Source organism: Epinephelus moara, chromosome 9 (genome assembly GCF_006386435.1).
Source record: "Epinephelus moara isolate mb chromosome 9, YSFRI_EMoa_1.0, whole genome shotgun sequence".
NCBI lineage: Eukaryota > Metazoa > Chordata > Actinopteri > Perciformes > Serranidae > Epinephelus > Epinephelus moara.
In genome coordinates this window covers 5,609,510-5,628,651 of record NC_065514.1, presented here as the reverse complement: position 1 = coordinate 5,628,651, position 19,142 = coordinate 5,609,510, and the positions used below count along the sequence as shown (strand labels likewise).

General features: G+C 38.5%; 2 protein-coding genes and 1 long non-coding RNA gene across 4 annotated transcripts in view; 1 reads left to right on the top strand and 2 right to left on the bottom strand.

The window, feature by feature from the left end:
• The window catches only part of slc4a5b (solute carrier family 4 member 5b), a 51,883-nt gene extending 45,376 nt beyond the window's left edge, over window positions 1-6,507 (top strand). For both annotated transcript variants that reach the window (XM_050053765.1, XM_050053764.1), the window contains exons 24-28: window positions 977-1,150; window positions 1,400-1,555; window positions 2,192-2,303; window positions 3,802-3,854; window positions 6,423-6,507. In XM_050053765.1, coding sequence (XP_049909722.1) covers window positions 977-1,150; window positions 1,400-1,555; window positions 2,192-2,303; window positions 3,802-3,803 — 444 coding nt within the window. In that variant the 3' untranslated portion in view covers window positions 3,804-3,854; window positions 6,423-6,507. The remainder of the gene's footprint in view (window positions 1-976; window positions 1,151-1,399; window positions 1,556-2,191; window positions 2,304-3,801; window positions 3,855-6,422) is intronic.
• On the bottom strand, window positions 1,240-9,432 carry LOC126395963 (uncharacterized). The gene is made up of 5 exons (XR_007570504.1): window positions 9,177-9,432; window positions 6,461-6,652; window positions 4,158-4,214; window positions 3,800-3,912; window positions 1,240-1,477 (listed from the first exon to the last, which is right to left on the bottom strand). It is a non-coding gene; the product is annotated as an uncharacterized LOC126395963 (long non-coding RNA).
• Window positions 9,433-11,095: 1,663 nt separating this feature from the next.
• Window positions 11,096-14,065, bottom strand: ubc (ubiquitin C). The gene is given in 3 exon segments (XM_050053766.1): window positions 11,096-11,785; window positions 11,788-12,737; window positions 13,926-14,065. Coding segments are annotated over 2 exon segments (1,188 nt in total). The 5' UTR covers window positions 12,731-12,737; window positions 13,926-14,065; the 3' UTR covers window positions 11,096-11,540.
• Between the last annotated feature and the right edge of the window lie 5,077 nt (window positions 14,066-19,142).

Here is a 19,142-nt window from a genome sequence, read left to right as displayed (position 1 = left end):
TAGAGGCCTGTCTCACATCTTCAGAAAGACTGTTCCAGATTTTAGCTGCATAAAACTGGAATCCTGATTCCCCATGTTTAGTCCTGACTCTGGGCACCAGCAGGAGGCCGGACCCTGAGGTCCTCAGAGTCCGAGATGGTTCATATGGCACTAATATGGCATATTATGGCATATATGGCACTAACATGTATGAAAAGTCATAGTATAGTATGTCGTCCAAAACTATGAAAAAAGTCATAGTATAGTATGTCGTCCAAAACTATGAAAAAAGTCATAGTATAGCATGTCGTCCAAAACTATGAAAAAAAGTCATAGTATAGCATGTCGTCCAAAACTATGAAAAAAAGTCATAGTATAGTATGTGGTCCCAAATCACGAAAAAAAAAGTCATACTATAGTATGTGGTCCCAAATCATGAAAAAAAAGTCACAGTATAGTATATCGTCCAAAATCACGAAAAAAAGTCATAGTATAGTATGTCGTCCAAAATTATGGAAAAAAGTCATACTATAGTATGTCGTCCAAAATCACGACAAAAAAGTCATAGTATATAATGTGGTCCCAAATCATGAAAAAAAGTCATAGTATATAATGTGGTCCCAAATCATGAAAAAAAAGTCATACATGTCGTCCCAGTGTCATTGCATTGATTAAGCAGCATATGGACAAGACAGTAAAACAAAATTATATTAAAGTAAGTTAAGTTTATCTATATAGCTATCTATACGTCAGGAGCAAGGCAATTCATCGTACTGTACACTAAACATCCATAGTGCAAAAGAAATGCATTTTAAAATGATAATAAAATCAAACTGAAATAAACAATAGAATCAAAAATAGAAACTCAACCAAAGCATTTAGAGACAAACGTTACAAATTAAGTGACCATGCTATGGTGTAACAGAAGCAGGATATCCGTACAATTTACAATTTTACATTTGTCGAGACTAAGACATGTTCTGTCTTTGTGTTCCAGTTCTGGGAGCGTATCAAGCTGTATCTGATGCCACCCAAACACCAGCCAGACTTCTCTTTCCTGCGTCATGTTCCTCTGAGACGCGTCCATCTTTTCACCCTCGTCCAGATCGTGTGTCTGGCTGTCCTCTGGATCCTGAAGTCCACCTTCCTTGCCATCATCTTCCCAGTGATGGTGAGTGTGTTACTGTGTGTCCTGTGTCCTGCTGTTTGTGTCATTTACCAAGGTGTCAGATATGTTTAATTTAGAAGATGCGAGAGTGGACACATGACAGCCAAAACTACAAGAATGAATAATGTTAATCGCAGTTGTGGAATGTAGCTCAGTACATTTACTCAAGTAATGTAAAGTCAAGCTGACATGAATAGTCCATTGACAGAAAACGGATCGGAAACTATGTGTCCCTTTATCCTCCGTCCGCAGATTCTGGGTCTGATGGTCGTGAGGAAGCTGCTGGATCTGATGTTCTCACAACACGACTTGGCTTGGCTGGACGACATCCTGCCAGACAAAGACAAGAAGAAGGAGGATGACAAGAAGAAGAAGAAAAAGGCGGCAGAGCCAGAGAGCGACGAGGAGGTGAGAGAAATGTTAACAAAAATAAAATTAAAAGATTACTCAGCACACACTCAGATCCCGTGTCTGCCTGCCAACACACAGCTACTGTAATCTCCAGAAGTTGGCGAGTGTGTATCTCTTGTTTTCGGTTATTTGCTGTGTATTTAAATGTGTGTCACTCCATCTGTTGTGGGTGTGTCGTTCCTGGGTTTTGTTTGCTCTGACTAATACTGTATGTTTCTCCTCTCTGTCCCACAGTGTTGCTGAAAAGGCACTGTACAACACTTACTACAGTCTTTTTGTCTGTCCTTCCTCCTCTTAGGATATCTGTCTCCCTTTACCACTGTGTTCCAACACTTGTTCACGCTTTTAGCATCTTTATGACCCATTATGTTCACTGCTGATTGTGACTGAAGGATAAGGCGAGTGCTATTCTATACTTGTGTCCAAACATCCCTTAAAATCAGTCCTGTTTTAAGGTCTGGTCACCCCAGAAAGTGAAATTAGTCCACGTGTTCCCTCAAAATCTAAAGTGTAAAACAGTAATAGTGACTATGAAGAAATATTTTTTGACAATAACAAAAGTATAGAATACACTTGTCCTTTACAATCCCAGTTTGCCCTGCATGCCAGCCTTTTGTTCTTTGTGTCCCTTAGCCCAACAGCGCTGTTCCCCGTCCTGTGACGATTCCCATGGAGGCCATAGCGCCCCACACAGAGCCAGTCCCTGCCCCTGTTAACCCTCCCACCCAAAACCAAACCTCTGACTGTGAGTACACCAACCCCTACCTCCACCTCTTGTTGTGTTAATTTAATGTTTGATGGCATTTATGAAATGTGACAGGTCGAGTGCTAATAGAGCTTTTGGTAGATGTTGCTTGTGACCATGGGTGAGCTGTCTTGTAGAGATTTCATATCAGCAATGTCGTCATGGTAAAGTATGTCAAAAACAGAGATAAAACAGTCTAGTGTAGTGTGTCCTAAAAGTGTCACAGTATAGCATTTGAAAAAAAAAATTAACATTCTATACTGTGACTTTTAGGACACACTAAAGTCTCTGTAGCAGCAGGATACCTCAGTGGTTAAGTCTACTGACTATGGCGCAGGTTCTAATCCCAGTCAGGGCAATTTACACATACCCAATACTGCTATACTAATTCTGAAAATGCTACAGCAAGGGGGAGCCATCATCATCATCATCCCCACAGATGTATTACTATTATAAGAAGAAGAAAATCATAAGAAGAATAAGTAATAAGAATATAGGACCAGTAAACTGAAGTGGCCGAAAGATAAATGAAATACTGGTATCCCTCCTGAGCTGGGCTATTCACAGGACGGAGGCAGGGCAGGATATACAGGTACATATGGTAGGTGGGGACATACAGATAGTTAGATTAAAAAACAAAAATTGTACTTATTACTACATAGTGCTAAAATAAGAGATAAAAAAAATCATAAAACAGATCGCTAAAAAGGATGATAGATAGATAGTTAGGATGATAGGATGTTAGGATGATAGGATGTTAGAAAGAATGATAGATAGGATGATAGGATGTTAGGATGTTAGATAGAAAGAATAATAGATAGTTAGGATGATATGATGTTAGAAAGAATGATAGGATGTTAGAAAGAGACACTTTTAAGACACACTATATTTTGTTTCCATAATAATTCATGTTTTTTTAATTTAACTATCTATGACTGTTTTTGCTATGCTTTACTGTCACACACTACTGTCACACTACATGCTACTATGACTGTTTTAGGACACACTAACTAATCTTACTTACCTGTATATCCTGCCCTACCTCCGTCTTCTGAATAGCCCAGCTCAGGAGGAATACCAGAATTTCATTTATCTTTAACAGTTTACTGGTCCTATAGGTTTACTTTTTCTTATTACTTATTCTTCTTATGATTATAATAGTACAACTAATATGGGGATGATGATGACATCCCCACTTGACCTGGCGTTCTGGCTCCCCCTTGCCGTAACATATTCAGATTTAGGATAGTAGTATTGGTTATGTGTTACTAGCCCTGACTGGGATTTGAACCCCAGTCTCCTGTGCCATAGTCAGTAGTAATAGCAACTCCTAAAGATGAAGTGGTGGTTATCATGTTTTAGTGTTTTTGTTCATCTCTATTATCTTTGTGTCTGTGTTTGTACTCATGTGTTTACATGCTTGTGTTTGCTTGTCTCTTCGTGTGTTGTGCACATGCTCTCTTTGTGTCTCTGTGTACGTGTGTGTGTTTTCTTACAGGAGACGAACCCTTACTCGACAGTCAACTCCGATCAGAACGACTTAGACCGCAGGTACTGTGCGCCGAAACTGCACGACAGCAAACACTGGCTGGGACAACGACACCGTCACCTTCAACCAAACACATAGTTACAACAAGAAATACATATACATGTAAATTCAATGATAATGTTAGGCTTTTTTTTTCCTACATTGTTTTGACATGGCAGGCTTGTACAGTAGAGATCATGGAGAAGTTGTTAGTTGTTACATAAACTGCTTAAGTTAAACATACTCTAGGTCAGGGGTTTCCAAAGTTGACACTTTCTACCAACAGAAAACATGTCTGCTTTCTAATTATAGATCATTTGACTCACTGCAGAATGTGTCATCATCTTCGTCACTCCAACCTGCCGTCCATGTGAACAGTGTCTCTGTAGATACAAAAAAAATCAGACATTAGTTTCAGTATTAAGATCACTGAATGTCATGCAAAGTTCTGCGTGTCAAAGTTCAACAGTCTGTCAGTTACATCTGCTATTTCTTCCTCACATTAAAGTTAGTGACGATAGTGATTGTTCCTAATATGCGCAGTCATCAGACAATTTTCAACACCAACATGAGAAGAGAAAACTAAACTCTTTGAGTCACGAGATAATTATTTTACAGTATTATTTTAAAGCCTGCTTTACGTATTTCTGTTATGAGTTTTGTCTTTGAAGGCCTGTGGCTAATCCTTCAAGTGAGCGACGATAAATTGAATCCTCTGATTTGACAGTCAAACGTACAGCTATCAGCTCTACTGCAAACATATTGTATATCAAAGAAATCACCATCCCTTCATGAGGTATATGATGTTAGTGCAGAGGTACTATATGTCTGAGTATTCACTTTATCTTCACTGTAATACAGAAGAGTAATAAACATAAATATTGCGGCTGATGTCTAACTCGGTGTGCAGTCTTTATTGGCCTTTAAAGCTTCAGTAAGACTGACGAAGAAAATAACGTCAGACAAGTATGGCAGAAAAAAGAGAGACGAGTCATAGTATAGTATGTGGAAAAAGTGATGGCACAGTACGTCACAAAAAAAGTCGTAGTATAGTACGTCAAAAAAAGTCATGGTAAAGTACGTTACAAAAATGTCTTGGTATAGTGCGTCACATAAATAGTCATTGTATAGTATGTCTCAAAAAAGTCATGGTAAAGTAAGTTACAAAAAAGTCTTGCTATAGTACATCACATAAAAAGTCATTGTATAGTACGTGACAAAAAAGTCTGTATAGTATGTCACAAAAAATAGTCATGGTAAAGTAAGTTACAAAAATGTTTTGGTATAGTACGTCACATAAAAAGTCATTGTATAGTACGTGACAAAAATGTTTTGGTATAGTACGTCACAAATAAAAATCATAGTATATAGAATGTCAAAAAAAGTGATGGCACAGTACGTCACAGAAAGGTCGTGGCACAGTACGTCACATAAAAAGTCATGGTATAGTAAGTCACAAAAAAGTCATGGTATTGTATGTCACAAATAAAAATCAAAGTATTGTATGTCAAAAAAGTGATGGCACAGTATGTCACATAAAAAGTCACGGTATTGTACTTCACAAAAAAGTCTTGGTATAGTATGTGATATAAAAAGTCATGGTAAAGTAAGTTACAAAAAAGTCTTGCTATAGTACATCACATAAAAAGTCACTGTATAGTACGTTACAAAAAAGTCTGTATAGTATGTCACAAAAAATAGTCATGGTAAAGTAAGTTACAAAAATGTTTTGGTATAGTACGTCACAAATAAAAATCATAGTATATAGAATGTCAAAAAAAGTGATGGCACAGTACGTCACATAAAAAGTCATGGTATTGTACATCACATAAAAAGTTATGGTATAGTATGTCACAAATAAAAATCAAAGTATCGTATGTCAAAAAAGTGATGGCACAGTATGTCACATAAAAAGTCACGGTATCGTACTTTACAAAAAAGTCTTGGTATAGTATGTCATATAAAAAGTCACGGTATCGTACTTTACAAAAAACTCTTGGTATAGTATGTCATATAAAAAGTCACGGTATCGTACGTTACAAAAAACTCTTGGTATAGTATGTGATATAAAAAGTCACGGTATCGTACGTTACAAAAAACTCTTGGTATAGTATGTGATATAAAAAGTCACGGTATCGTACGTTACAAAAAAGTCTTGGTATAGTATGTCACATAAAAAGTCACGGTATCGTACGTTACAAAAAAGTCTTGGTATAGTATGTCAAAAAGTCACGGTATCGTACGTTACAAAAAAGTCTTGGTATAGTATGTCATATATAAAGTCATGGTATAGTACGTCACATAAAGAGGCACAGTATAGTGTGTCAAAAAAGTTATAGTACAAGTAGTCACAAAAAAAAAATCAAAGTGGCGCCTAGAGCACAGAAATGCGAGGTGCGTTGCAACAAAACCCGTGAGCTAAATGCTTCATTCTCATTAAAAACTATTACAAAAAGGCGCCTCCAGCTGCTGAAACACTTTCTGTATGATCAAGGTCTCAGGCTGCATTAACTTTAGCTAGCTGTACCTAATAAACTGGTAACTGAGTGTGTGTGAGAGATGGAGAGTAAAAGTGTAACCTGGTTCCACAGCATCACTCTGCACCTGAAGATCTCCTGCCCCGACTCACCTGCCCACTCCCAGACCTCCAGCCTCGCCCCCGGGGACGCTCCGTCACACCTGCCACCTCCACTGCCGCCACAACGCCCGCCCGTGCCCCAGGTCAGCATCCAGGTGGACTCAGACTGCGACGACTCAGGCTCCTACTCCAGACAACAGCAGCTCCGCCTTTACCCCCCTCAGGACCAGCTGCCTCCTCCACCTGGAACACACAGAGACTTTGATCAGAAACTGCACGCTCGCTTCTTTGACTCCTGCGCTGAGACCATCCTGTAGACACACCGCTGTGACCCTGTGGCGCTCACACCCACACCCACACAAGGATGGTGCAGAGCATTCAGATTATAACCCATAATCTGCCTGATGTCTATACTTTATCTCAGTTTAAATTTAATTTGTAGAGGCAGAGCCTAAGAGCAGAAAGCTCTCTGACATATTAATTGGATCTTTATCAGATTTAAGCCACGTGTATTATAAAACTCCCCGAATTAAAAAACTCTCAGCTCTCTGAGACGTGTCGGAGCGCTGAGAGCTTCCTGTAGTGACGATAAATAGCTGCAAAGAAACAACCAAAATGTGTTAATAATAATGATACTAATGATACTAATGAATGCATGACCCCACTCTGAACCTGTGTTAGGCGTCAGTATTATTCATCATGATTTGTTCATCTCTGCTTTTTGTGCATTTAAAGAATAAATAGAGACAAAGGTGATTCACATGATGGTTAATGTGACTTATGGATGTAAAGACTGAAAATGTAATAAAGAATTTAAAATCTGATCATGTTGCTTCATCTGTACTTGATTAACACTCACACAGAGATGGAATGTAACTGAGTACACTTTCTCAACTACTGTACTGAAGTGCAAATTTAAGGTTCTTGTCTTTTCTGTTAACGCCACATTATATTTCTACTTCACTACATTTATCTGACAGCTTTGGTTTTTACACACTAAACAAAGCCTGAGAGAATTAATCCATTAATCAATTAGTCGATTGACAGGGTATTAATTTGACACTCTTTTAATGGATGAAGGAATTTTTAATTTTAAAGTATTTCATGGTTTCAGCCTCACAAATATCTCCCATTATTATTTCCCAAATGTTTACAAACCAAACAATCAGTCAATAAATGGAGAAAATAATCGACAGATTAATCCATAATGAAAATAATACTTAGTTAATTATGAAAGCAGTAAGAGACATTAGTATTTGAATTTTAAATATTAATTAATAAATATTTTACTCTGAAAACCATTTATCTAAATGTATTTGTTCTGAATTCATCTCTCCGTAAATAAAATATTAAATTGTTTTGGATTTCTCAATCTCCAGTTTGATCATCCCATTGAGATAAGGTTCTACAAATTCCCAATTTGGGAGGTCATCATAAATATCAGACTTCCTTCTGCAAAAATTGTCACATGCACTCTGTTGCCAGCCTGTTTGTGGTGTACTTAATTTATTAAACTTAAATTATATAAAATATATAATAAATATGTAATTTTTAATTTTATGTTTCACAATTAAAAAAAAGAATAGATTTGGGTTGCTCAAATTCAATTCTGTTTAGATTCAGATCTAAAAATTCAAGTTTAAAATAATTAAATGGCAACATCCAAGCTACCCAGGACAGGACACATGTTCAAGCCTGAATGTTCTGACCAATAGAATTTGTCTAATGTTCAATTTGAACTTTTGGAATTTGAATTTTTAGGTCTGAATTTGACCAATTGAATCTCAGCAACCCTGAATCTGTGTTTAATTTCATATCATAATTTCAAAGAGGTAAATTCAGAAACAATAAATTTAGACAGATGGTTTCACAGTTAAATATTTCCAAGCTATGAATTCAGTTGTGTTTAAATTTCAATACAGTATTTACTCTAGGGTTACAATAGTATAAGATTTTGATTAAGGTAGTAACTGGGCAAAACTATCCTTTAACGCTTAGAAATCGTGCTCATTAAAAGTCTACAATTCATCAGGAATAACTTTGATCATTGGAACATTGACTTTTATGCATCAACTAAATGAAACAAGAATATTGAATCTGGCTTTATCCAACGTCCAGATCTCTGTTCTGGAACAGCAGCATTATGCAAATCAGTGCATATTTAATTACATAATGCATGAGGGTGATTAGAACAGTATAGCTATACAGGCTTATGGGTGAATGGGACAGTATGGTTATGGGACAGTATGGTTATGGGTGAATGGGACAGTATGGTTATGGGACAGTATGGTTACGGGTGAATGGAACAGTATGGTTATGGGTGAATGGGACAGTATGGTAATGGGTGAATGGGACAGTATGGTTATGGGTGAATGGGACAGTATGGTAATGGGTTAATGGGACAGTATGGTAATAGGTTAATGGGGCAGTATGGTTATGGGTGAATGGGACAGTATGGTTATGGGTGAATGGGACAGTATGGTAATGGGTTAATGGGACAGTATGGTAATGGGACAGTATGGTTATGGGTGAATGGTAGCCTGAGTGTCAGACTCAAGTTCCCAGAATCAAGCCTACTCAGTTGAGTGGGCGGGGTCTATGGTCTGGAACCAGGCTAGGTGAATGGGACAGTATGGTTCTTTTTCTTGAGTTAAGTGTAGTATTGTTACTTTAATTTAGCTCAGTAAAGTATCTCAATACTCGTTACACCGCTCAGAAGAGTTTAGCACGGATACATCCATCAGAGTGAGCGTGTTGTTGTACTCACCTGGCTGAAGGAGTCTCGTGCACCGCCATGTCCTCCGAAATCTGCTCCAGACTCTCTGCTCGTTAACGTTAGCTCTCGTTCCACGACGTCACCACCTTTCTCTGCCAGTATAACCAGCACAAAGAATTTAATGACGGTAAAAGTTCCTTAGAGAACGAGGAATCCACCCTCCGCGAGCTCTTCAGCGTTTGGCATAACGATTAGCATGCTAGCAACGCCCATCATGCACCTAGCGATGACGTAATACCTAGGTGTGTTTGATTGGTGCCACCAAGCGTGCCCGCAGGGTGGAGCTGTGAATCACTGATTCAAGTACATAAATAAATAAATAAAATAAAATAAAAATAAAAATAAGTACAAGTCAAATTTCTGATTTTAGAAAAATATATTAAAATACTCAAAAAACGTAAAAGTACACAAAAACCTACTTCCTGGAGTTTGTTTCTCTAACAGACAGATTTATTTAAATTTACTGGAATTCGTCAAAGTTGTTTGATAATTTAAACAAACAAAAAAAAAACATAATTATTTTATTATAATAAAACAATAACTAAGTCATCAAGTGATTTGGAGAAAAAATGATAGTCAATTAATCCTTGGTGCCATCTATCAAGAAAAATACTTAGAAAAAAATAAATAAAATAATAATAAAGAATAAAAATAAAACAAAAAAGAGAATATTTGCTGGCTCTATGTTAGTAAGTGGCGGATGACATTAAGATCCTTTACGTTAAAGAAAAAATATTTCGATTCAAAATCACTCCATCATGATTAATCTGCATCCAAAATGTCACTGAAGTAAAAGTACTTAAGTATAAAGAGCAAGAAGTGCTTACAATATCAGAAGTACTTGGCCCATTTCACTGGTACACAATAATACTGGTTTATTATTGCTGATATTGTGTGTACGCATTTTACTGTTCTAGCCATTGGAAGTGGAGCTAAGTTTTAAATACTTAATATTATTTTATAGATATCAGTCTATAATAATGCATATTTTATAAGCTTATGTATTGTATGTAAAAGAGATGTGTAATGTAAAGTAACCAAAGCTGTGAAATAAATGTACTGTAGTAAAAAGTACACGTGGTGGATTAGAGGTGTAAAATAGTATAAATGGAATGGTTATATTCAAGTAAAGCACCTTACATTTGGTTTGAAGTACAGTGTTTGAATAAATATGTTTATTTATTTACTTGTTTATAAAGTAAATGCAATGCCTATACCTATGTTACATTGTGACACTGATCAGTCAACAATATTTAGGAGTTTTGGACCGTTACTTGGTTCTTATAAATTGTGGCATTTTTCACATTTTATAAACTAAACAACTAATAAATTACCGTGGAAAATATATTTCTTAATTAATCAGCTGTAAATAATCATTATACATTATACATAAACTGAGACTACAACACATTTGATCAAATGTATGAACTGAATCAACATGCTGATGTTTTGTTTTGTAATTGTCACAGCTGTTCATTAAGATAATGAAGCATCAATATATGTCTCTATTAATACTTAAAACAAATGTTTGCAGCAGTAGTTCAAGCAAAGCCCACAGTATGAAATCTTCACTTCATCTGAGCTAAACCAGTAAAGAAATATACTCTGCTTTACTGGTACAATATTTTTACAGGCAACCTGTTAAAATGATTACTGTTGAGCTCATCTCTGGTGACAACTAGTGGACAAACATTATGTCTCACTCCAGCCTAGCAGGAAACACAAGCTTCATGTACTTTAAACTCTTAATATAATGTGACTAGTACTTTGACAAAGTAACAAACACTTGTCTGGTGTGGATTTTAAATACTGCTAGGAATACCATGTTGAGAGAAAATGTTAAAATAACCAAATGAATTGCTTGATGTTACTGAACCTGTGTTAAACTAAAAATAACATAAGTGAGCAGGTTATGGTGAGAAGCCATTTTATTAGTTATCATTTGTAACAGCAGTGTTTCCATGGAGATTTTGCTTTGACGGTTGCAATGAAATACAGTGAACACTTCCATCTACCAAACTGACGATTTAAACCGGTTTGTGAACTTCTAATCAATGTTGCACTACTTAAACATGTTTCCAATATTATCATTTTAACATCATGTTTGTGCATATTTTTTTAATCTCAAATCACATTGTGGAACCCAAAAACACACCACTGTCAGCTAAGCAGTTCAAAATGCAAAGTGAAATTAAAAGCAAATGAAAGCAAAATTCAGGAATGCTCAACCTTTATTGTAACTCGAATAAAATAAAAAAAAATTAAAAAGGAATGCCTGACTGCTTGAGGAGAACGAGCGATTTAAACACTGGAACAGATGGTGGGTTAAGTGGGAATTCTTTTAGCAGAAGCAGATTAGTTTCCTCCACGGAGACGCAGCACAAGATGGAGGGTGGACTCCTTCTGGATGTTGTAGTCAGAGAGGGTGCGGCCATCTTCCAGCTGCTTGCCAGCAAAGATCAGACGCTGCTGGTCAGGAGGGATGCCTTCCTTATCCTGGATCTTAGCCTTGACGTTCTCGATGGTGTCGCTGGGCTCCACCTCCAGGGTGATGGTCTTGCCAGTCAGGGTCTTGACGAAGATCTGCATGCCTCCCCTCTCTTGCCAGTCAGGGTCTTGACGAAGATCTGCATGCCTCCCCTCAGACGCAGCACAAGATGGAGGGTGGACTCTTTCTGGATGTTGTAGTCAGAGAGGGTGCGGCCATCTTCCAGCTGTTTGCCGGCAAAGATCAGACGCTGCTGGTCAGGGGGAATTCCCTCCTTATCCTGAATCTTAGCTTTCACGTTCTCGATGGTGTCGCTTGGCTCCACCTCCAGGGTGATGGTCTTGCCAGTCAGGGTCTTGACAAAGATCTGCATGCCTCCCCTCAGACGGAGCACAAGATGGAGGGTGGACTCTTTCTGGATGTTGTAGTCGGAGAGGGTGCGGCCATCTTCCAGCTGCTTGCCAGCAAAGATCAGACGCTGCTGGTCAGGAGGGATGCCTTCCTTGTCCTGGATCTTAGCCTTGACATTCTCGATGGTGTCGCTGGGCTCCACCTCCAGGGTGATGGTCTTGCCAGTCAGGGTCTTGACAAAGATCTGCATGCCTCCCCTCAGACGGAGCACAAGATGGAGGGTGGACTCTTTCTGGATGTTGTAGTCGGAGAGGGTGCGGCCATCTTCCAGCTGTTTGCCAGCAAAGATCAGACGCTGCTGGTCAGGAGGGATGCCCTCCTTATCCTGAATCTTAGCTTTCACGTTCTCGATGGTGTCACTTGGCTCCACCTCCAGGGTGATGGTCTTGCCAGTCAGGGTCTTGACAAAGATCTGCATGCCTCCCCTCAGACGGAGCACAAGATGGAGGGTGGACTCTTTCTGGATGTTGTAGTCGGAGAGGGTGCGGCCATCTTCCAGCTGCTTGCCGGCAAAGATCAGACGCTGCTGGTCAGGAGGGATGCCCTCCTTATCCTGAATCTTAGCCTTGACATTTTCAATGGTGTCACTGGGCTCAACCTCCAAAGTGATGGTCTTACCAGTCAGCGTCTTCACAAAGATCTGCATTTTGACACTGTTGAGGAAAAAAACAAGTCCTTTATGAATGCCAGATCACTGTTAACACAGGAAGTAATACTGTGCAGTTGTTTTTGTATCAGTGACAAGCTCCTCTCTGAGGGGAAGTGGTTTATCCACAAACATTAGGCTACCTACAACTTTCAGTATTCAGCTGGGCTGAACAGTCACCATTTTAACAACCACCTTTATACATCCTGTTTCGCTTTTTATTGCTAAACTCCTCTAAATGCCACTATAGTCTACTCAACATTAATCCAACACCCAATATATTCAGTTCAAGCACAGGACAAAAAAAGAAATTCTCATGATTTTGAAGGAGCTAAAACTAAATAGTATTTGGCACTTATCAGTAAATACTTAAAGTAAAAGTACAAGTTCCTTTCAGTCACATTCCTTCATTTGTCCGCCCGTCTCTATTCTGTAATAACCTAAAGATCCTTGGATAAACTATTGTAGTAAAAGTTCACATTTTATTTCGTAAATGAAGTGGAGTAGAAGCTGACAAATGTTAATAGTCGAATAAAATCCAGATATTCCCCAAAGCATTACTTCGTGACATTACGCCACAGCTGTTCAGGCCTACGTAACGGTTAGTGAAAAACATCTAGCTAGCTTATCTGTTTAGCTAACAGTTAGCCGACGTCGCAGTTTATTTATCAGGTTAAACGCTCCACTTTTTGCCTCGGACGTTTTAATACCATAACAAAAACAGTCTTCTAATCACCGGTAGACGGAGGTAAAAGCTAACGTTGACACAAACATTGTTAATTTTTTCAGATAATCAGACACTTCCTGTTATGAGTCAGCTAACAGCTGACGCAGCTAATGAGCTAAAGTTGCTAATGTAACCGGAAGCCAAAATAAACGATCGTTTCTGTCGTTTTTTAGGCCGCAGAGTTATTCTCACCGATTAACTCCCTTTTACAGAATAATGTGTCGTTCTTTGTCGGGTTGCCTGACTGAATTAAAAACTGAATTCAGATTTAGTTCAGCCGTTTAGCGACGTTTTCTTAAGCTAGGCCCCGGTTAGCTTCGTTAACTTAGCTAGCAAAACACCGGGCGTAGCTAACGGTTTATTTGTTACAAATAGTTATATTTGAATCGATTAAACACACATAATGATATATAAGAAAATGCTGGGCTTAAGCAAAGTACCTATACTCGGAAACACACACATACTTACAAACAAATGATTCCCACCGGTGTTTAACAGCGCTACTCCCTCGGTTGTCTCAGGTTATAATACACAAAGGGCAATGGAGCGGGCTATATAGGCAGCAAGTCCCATATCCTTCCGCCGTCCCGCCCGGTGGAACTATAAATATGGTCCACGACAAACACACCATTAAATAACTTCGGATTTTTTTTTAAACACGAATATTTTATATTAAGTTATATTAATAGTTTTAACGGGGGAGATGAATCGTGTTTACAGACCAGAGTGAGGGTAAAAACTGACCCTTTCACAGCCTGCGCGGATGTATACTTGTCATACATGTAAAGGCAGTCTGCCTCATACTGATTCACTGATGACGTTTTTTTTTGTGTTTTTTTTTTAAATCATTCTTTATTTAAAGAACACTGTGAAACATGACTCATCACACATGATGTGCTAATGATGTACCTACAGTCTCTGATGTAGTGAAGTAGTCTACAATATTATGGTACTTTATACTTACACTCGTCCTCGTTTCAGAGGTAAATGTTCCACTTCTTTAAATCAAATCAAATCAAGTTTATTTATAAAACTAATTTAAAAACATTCGCAGTTGCCCAAAGTGCTGTACAAATTAAAATGAATGGCACAAAAATATATAAATTCTAAATCAGCACAGCACCAAAAATGGTAGTAGAAATTCCACAGCATTATTATATGTAGATAAATATAAAACTAGGGATACACGATATTCAATTTTTTTTGTCCATATCCGATATGCCGATATGTAACAACTTATTTGGTTAATAACCAATGTCGATATATCCACCTTTTCCCCCCACCTAATTTTAGAGATCATCAAGTCTCTTCTGAAGTGGAATTAACATCATATTACGCAGGAGATTTCAAGAGTAAGTGATAGCAGCTGGCGGCTAACTCAAAGAAGAAGAACAGCGACCATAAATGTCTGCAAATTGGGAAAACAATGAGATTCAGGAGCTTCTAACCCTCTGAGCAGAGGACAAGACCAGCCGTTATATAGCAGTGATGGTAAATGATTGCTATTGTCATATTAATGCCATTGTTACTGTTAAGAAAGAGCTGCCAATGTGTATGTTTTATTTCACAATAGACCCTTTGAGGGTCAACGTCACAATGACATCATTTTATTAGCTGGGGGCAAAACCTGCCTCTCCCCCACACGGCTGTCGGCTACATAGGAGTCTTAAAATGTGTTTGTCTTGTTGTGTTATTGGGAGCCAGAATAGGAGTCATGGCTCAAAACCAGCTGCCACTGCCCGTCAACAAAAACAAAGACAACTATGGTTAAATGTGATAAGACCAAAGGACTGGACGGAGGCCATCATCAAAAATGCTCACATGTGCAGCACATACTTCATATCAGGTTAGGGAGAAAGTATTTCCTGTTGTAGGGATGAATAACATTATGTGTATTAAGGGTTATCATGTCCACCTCATCAGAAACTGGGGAGGGATTAAGAGGAATATTGGATTTCATTAGCTAATGTTAGCTTCAATAGCTAAACAAACTGGAGGGAACCGTTTAAGTGTCATCCTCCTTTGTAAGATTGGCTTCCTGTGACATCATCCATCCACTGAGTGAGAGCATACGAGTCGGCCAGTCTGGTCCCTTTGGTCAGTGTTTACTTATTCAAGTAACACTGGCGGTCCCTGAGAGTGAGTGACCTGACATGGTGCGTTCGTAGATTCAGTCTGATGCTCTACACTAAAATGAGAGCCCTGTTGGTGGAAGAAACGCAGCGTTATATTTCTACATGAATTAACGAACAGTTAAGTTAATCACACATTCACTCTGCTCGGTGCTCTGCTGCTCTGTCTCCACAGACAGAGTGTCCAGAGTGCGCTTTGCCACTCTGAGAGTGCGCTGCTTTGATAAACTTAACAGTACATTCAGACAGCGCTCCGAAATTACGAACTGTCCAGTTTGTGTCAGAGTGCGTTTCGACACTCGGAATGAGTAATTCTAAATGCACCATTGCATCATCTTCCTTCACTGTCTTAAACAAGCTACACACTGTTTCCTGACAGTAAAAGGTCTATAGACGTTGACACTGATGTCCGTCGAGCCTCTTTTGAAGCCATGATGCTGTGTATAATCACACACTGGAGAGGTATAATGCCGGCATCATTTGGTTCTGTGTAAAAATGCAAAGGAAGCATAAAGACAGGACTTTGTAGTGACCCTATAGCGCGATCTCTATGTAGAAAAAGGGCTAAAATGACCCAGAAGAGACACAAAAAAGAAAAAAAAATACAAGATTCAAAACAACCAAAATGAGACACAAAACCACAATAACTACTACAAAGAGATGCAAAACCACCCCAGAGTTGGTGGGGCTCTTGGCATATCTGTGCCCATGGCAACAACTTTTCCAATTCTGTCCCCCGGTCCTGAAAGATTTACTGTCCAATTATTACCATCTGGGTCCAGCTCTTCATTGACTGCAGGAAACAGATGGTACTAGTCTTCAGCATTTGGGAAATAAGGCCTGCTACAGCTAAAGGGATTGACAAGCTTCATAGGTGGTTACTGCTACAACTATAACATATAGGTATTGATTAGACAAGTCAAGTCAGCTTTATTTAAATAGCTTAAACACATTTGCCTCTGAGGGCTTTAAATCTGCGCAGCAAACAGCCCTCAGAAACAACCATTAAATGCTGCGTTTAATGACTGAGATTCCAAATATTATGAATAAAAAGCAGAATGATAACGAAAATGTTTCTGTTTCCTTCTCCCCTAGAAAAGATAGGGAATAATTTAGCGCCACCATGAGCTTGGCACTTTGATTGAATTTGAATGTCTCAACAAGTATTTGATTTATTGCCTTCAAATGTAGTTCAGACATTCATGTTTCCCTTCAGGATGAATTATAATGACACTGGTCATCCCCTGACTTTTCATCTGGTGCCATCATCAGGTCAAAATTTTAATTTGTCCAGCATTACAACCTCATTATGAGTTTCATGATTTTTATTAATCTTCACTGCGCCCCCTCCTTCTGAAACCCAGCCTCACTGAACATAACGTAATGTCACCCTGTATTCAAATCATTATTCCAACATCTCATTTTGTCCCTGACTCTCAGCTCATAATTACCTCACCAGAGAGCCGAGGACCTGCGACGACCTCCGTGTCCGTTTGTGTCTTCGTACCTCCTGAAAACAAATCACCAGGTTAAAGTGAATTTTAATTTGTGTTTTCATAACCACACCAGGAGAGAACATATTGATCGTGTCGACCATGTGACCTTTCCCCCGGCACCACTGTTGTGTCTGCATATTGTCAGACAAGCAGAATCTTCTGAGTCATTATTCATAAATTGACTGAATATTTTACATATTTTCCCAAAAGGAGTAAACGTATTGATTTCAGTTACCCCGTGACCTTTTACCCTTGTGCCAGCCTTCATTACCACGCTGTCATTAACCAATACAGCCCTGCCAGTGAAAACTAATGACTAACTGGGGAGATTATTAGACAGTGGTAGAGGACTACACTCTATTGAGTGCCTCTCCTCTGTAATTGTCTTTTGATTTCAGATAATCGCTAACACAACATTTTGTCTGAAGTGCACTTTCTATCGCCTGGGGTTTTGAAAATGAGCTGCCTGAAGAAAAAAAAAAAATTTCCTAAATGTCAGCTTTATTTTGAGGGGTTTCTGGAGCCACATTTTACACTTGCAATATAAAAATAATACATTTTCAAGTGCAAAACTGAACACAAAAGTGTTGTTTCACATGTTTGTCAGCACATTATCATATATATGAGAGCTACTGCACCTGCAGGAGTTTTAGTGGTTAAAGGTCCAGTCTGCAGGATTTAGGGTGACATATTGGCAGAAATGGACTATAATATAATATATGAAGGATGTTTATTTAGGGTATAATCACCTGAAAGTAAGAATTGTTGTGGTCTCCATCTATGGAGATCATTATGTTGCCATGATTCTGCAGTAGTCCAAAATGGACAAACCAAACACTGGCTCTACAAAGGGTCAGTCATGCTTTCATGTTGCTGCCCTGAAGCACCCCCTCCAACATGTCCAATTATAGGACAGATATAGCGTGAAATATGGGGAATGACATGCAGCAAAGAGCCATGGGTCGGAAGCAAACCTGAGGCAGCTGCAGCAAGGACAGCCTTTGTATATGGGGCACCTGAGTGAGTTATAACTTTGAAAATGAGAAGCTTGACATTTTTGGTGCAAATTGCTGTGGCTTATTAAGCACTAAGGTCATGATAAACTTTATAACCACTGTGGAAAAAGTACTAAAGCATTATTTAAATTAAACCATTTCAAAAATTCAGAGGGACTACATCTCTGTTATCATCACCATAAGAATCTTAGCGTAAGTTATGGGGGATGTACAGGGAGTTTAATGTTGCTGTTGATGTTATGGATTCAGTGATTGAGTCAGCTGTGGGCTACAACTTTTTTTTAGCCTATATTCAGTTACATTTTTACAGATTGGCAGCATTAAAAGTATGCCGAATTACCTATTAGCACTTGTCTTTAGCACTGTACTCATGGATGTACGGGAAACTATCACCGGATTACTTTGATACTGAAGAAACTTTAAAAACATCATGATTCTCCAATCAAGTCAGAAAAAACAGTTAAAAAGAGCGCCATTTGTTCAAGGATTTCTAAGCTAATTTATGGATATTTATTAACGATGGACAGAATAATGGTAACGTTGGGAACTGTGTGTCATACTGAATCTAAAAATGTGTGTATCACACATAGACTGTATGATGTAGCCACCGTGGCGACACCCATTGGTTTGTGGACTCCAACTACCCATTACCTAAGTTTGGTAATTTGGTTTTTAGTTTTTATGCTTCAGAGTCTCACAGTATTTGCTGTAGTGACATTACTGTGCGCATAGAAAGTTAGCAATTACTAAGAGCAGCCTCTCTAATCATGTANACGGTGGGAACTGTGTGTCATACTGAATCTAAAAATGTGTGTATCACACATAGACTGTATGAAAGAAGAAGATGTAGCCACCGTGGCGACACCCATTGGTTTGTGGACTCCAACTACCCATTACCTAAGTTTGGTAATTTGGTTTTTAGTTTTTATGCTTCAGAGTCTCACAGTATTTGCTGTAGTGACATTACTGTACGCATAGAAAGTTAGCAATTACTAAGAGCAGCCTCTCTAATCATGTAAGTACATTTTTAAATAAAACACT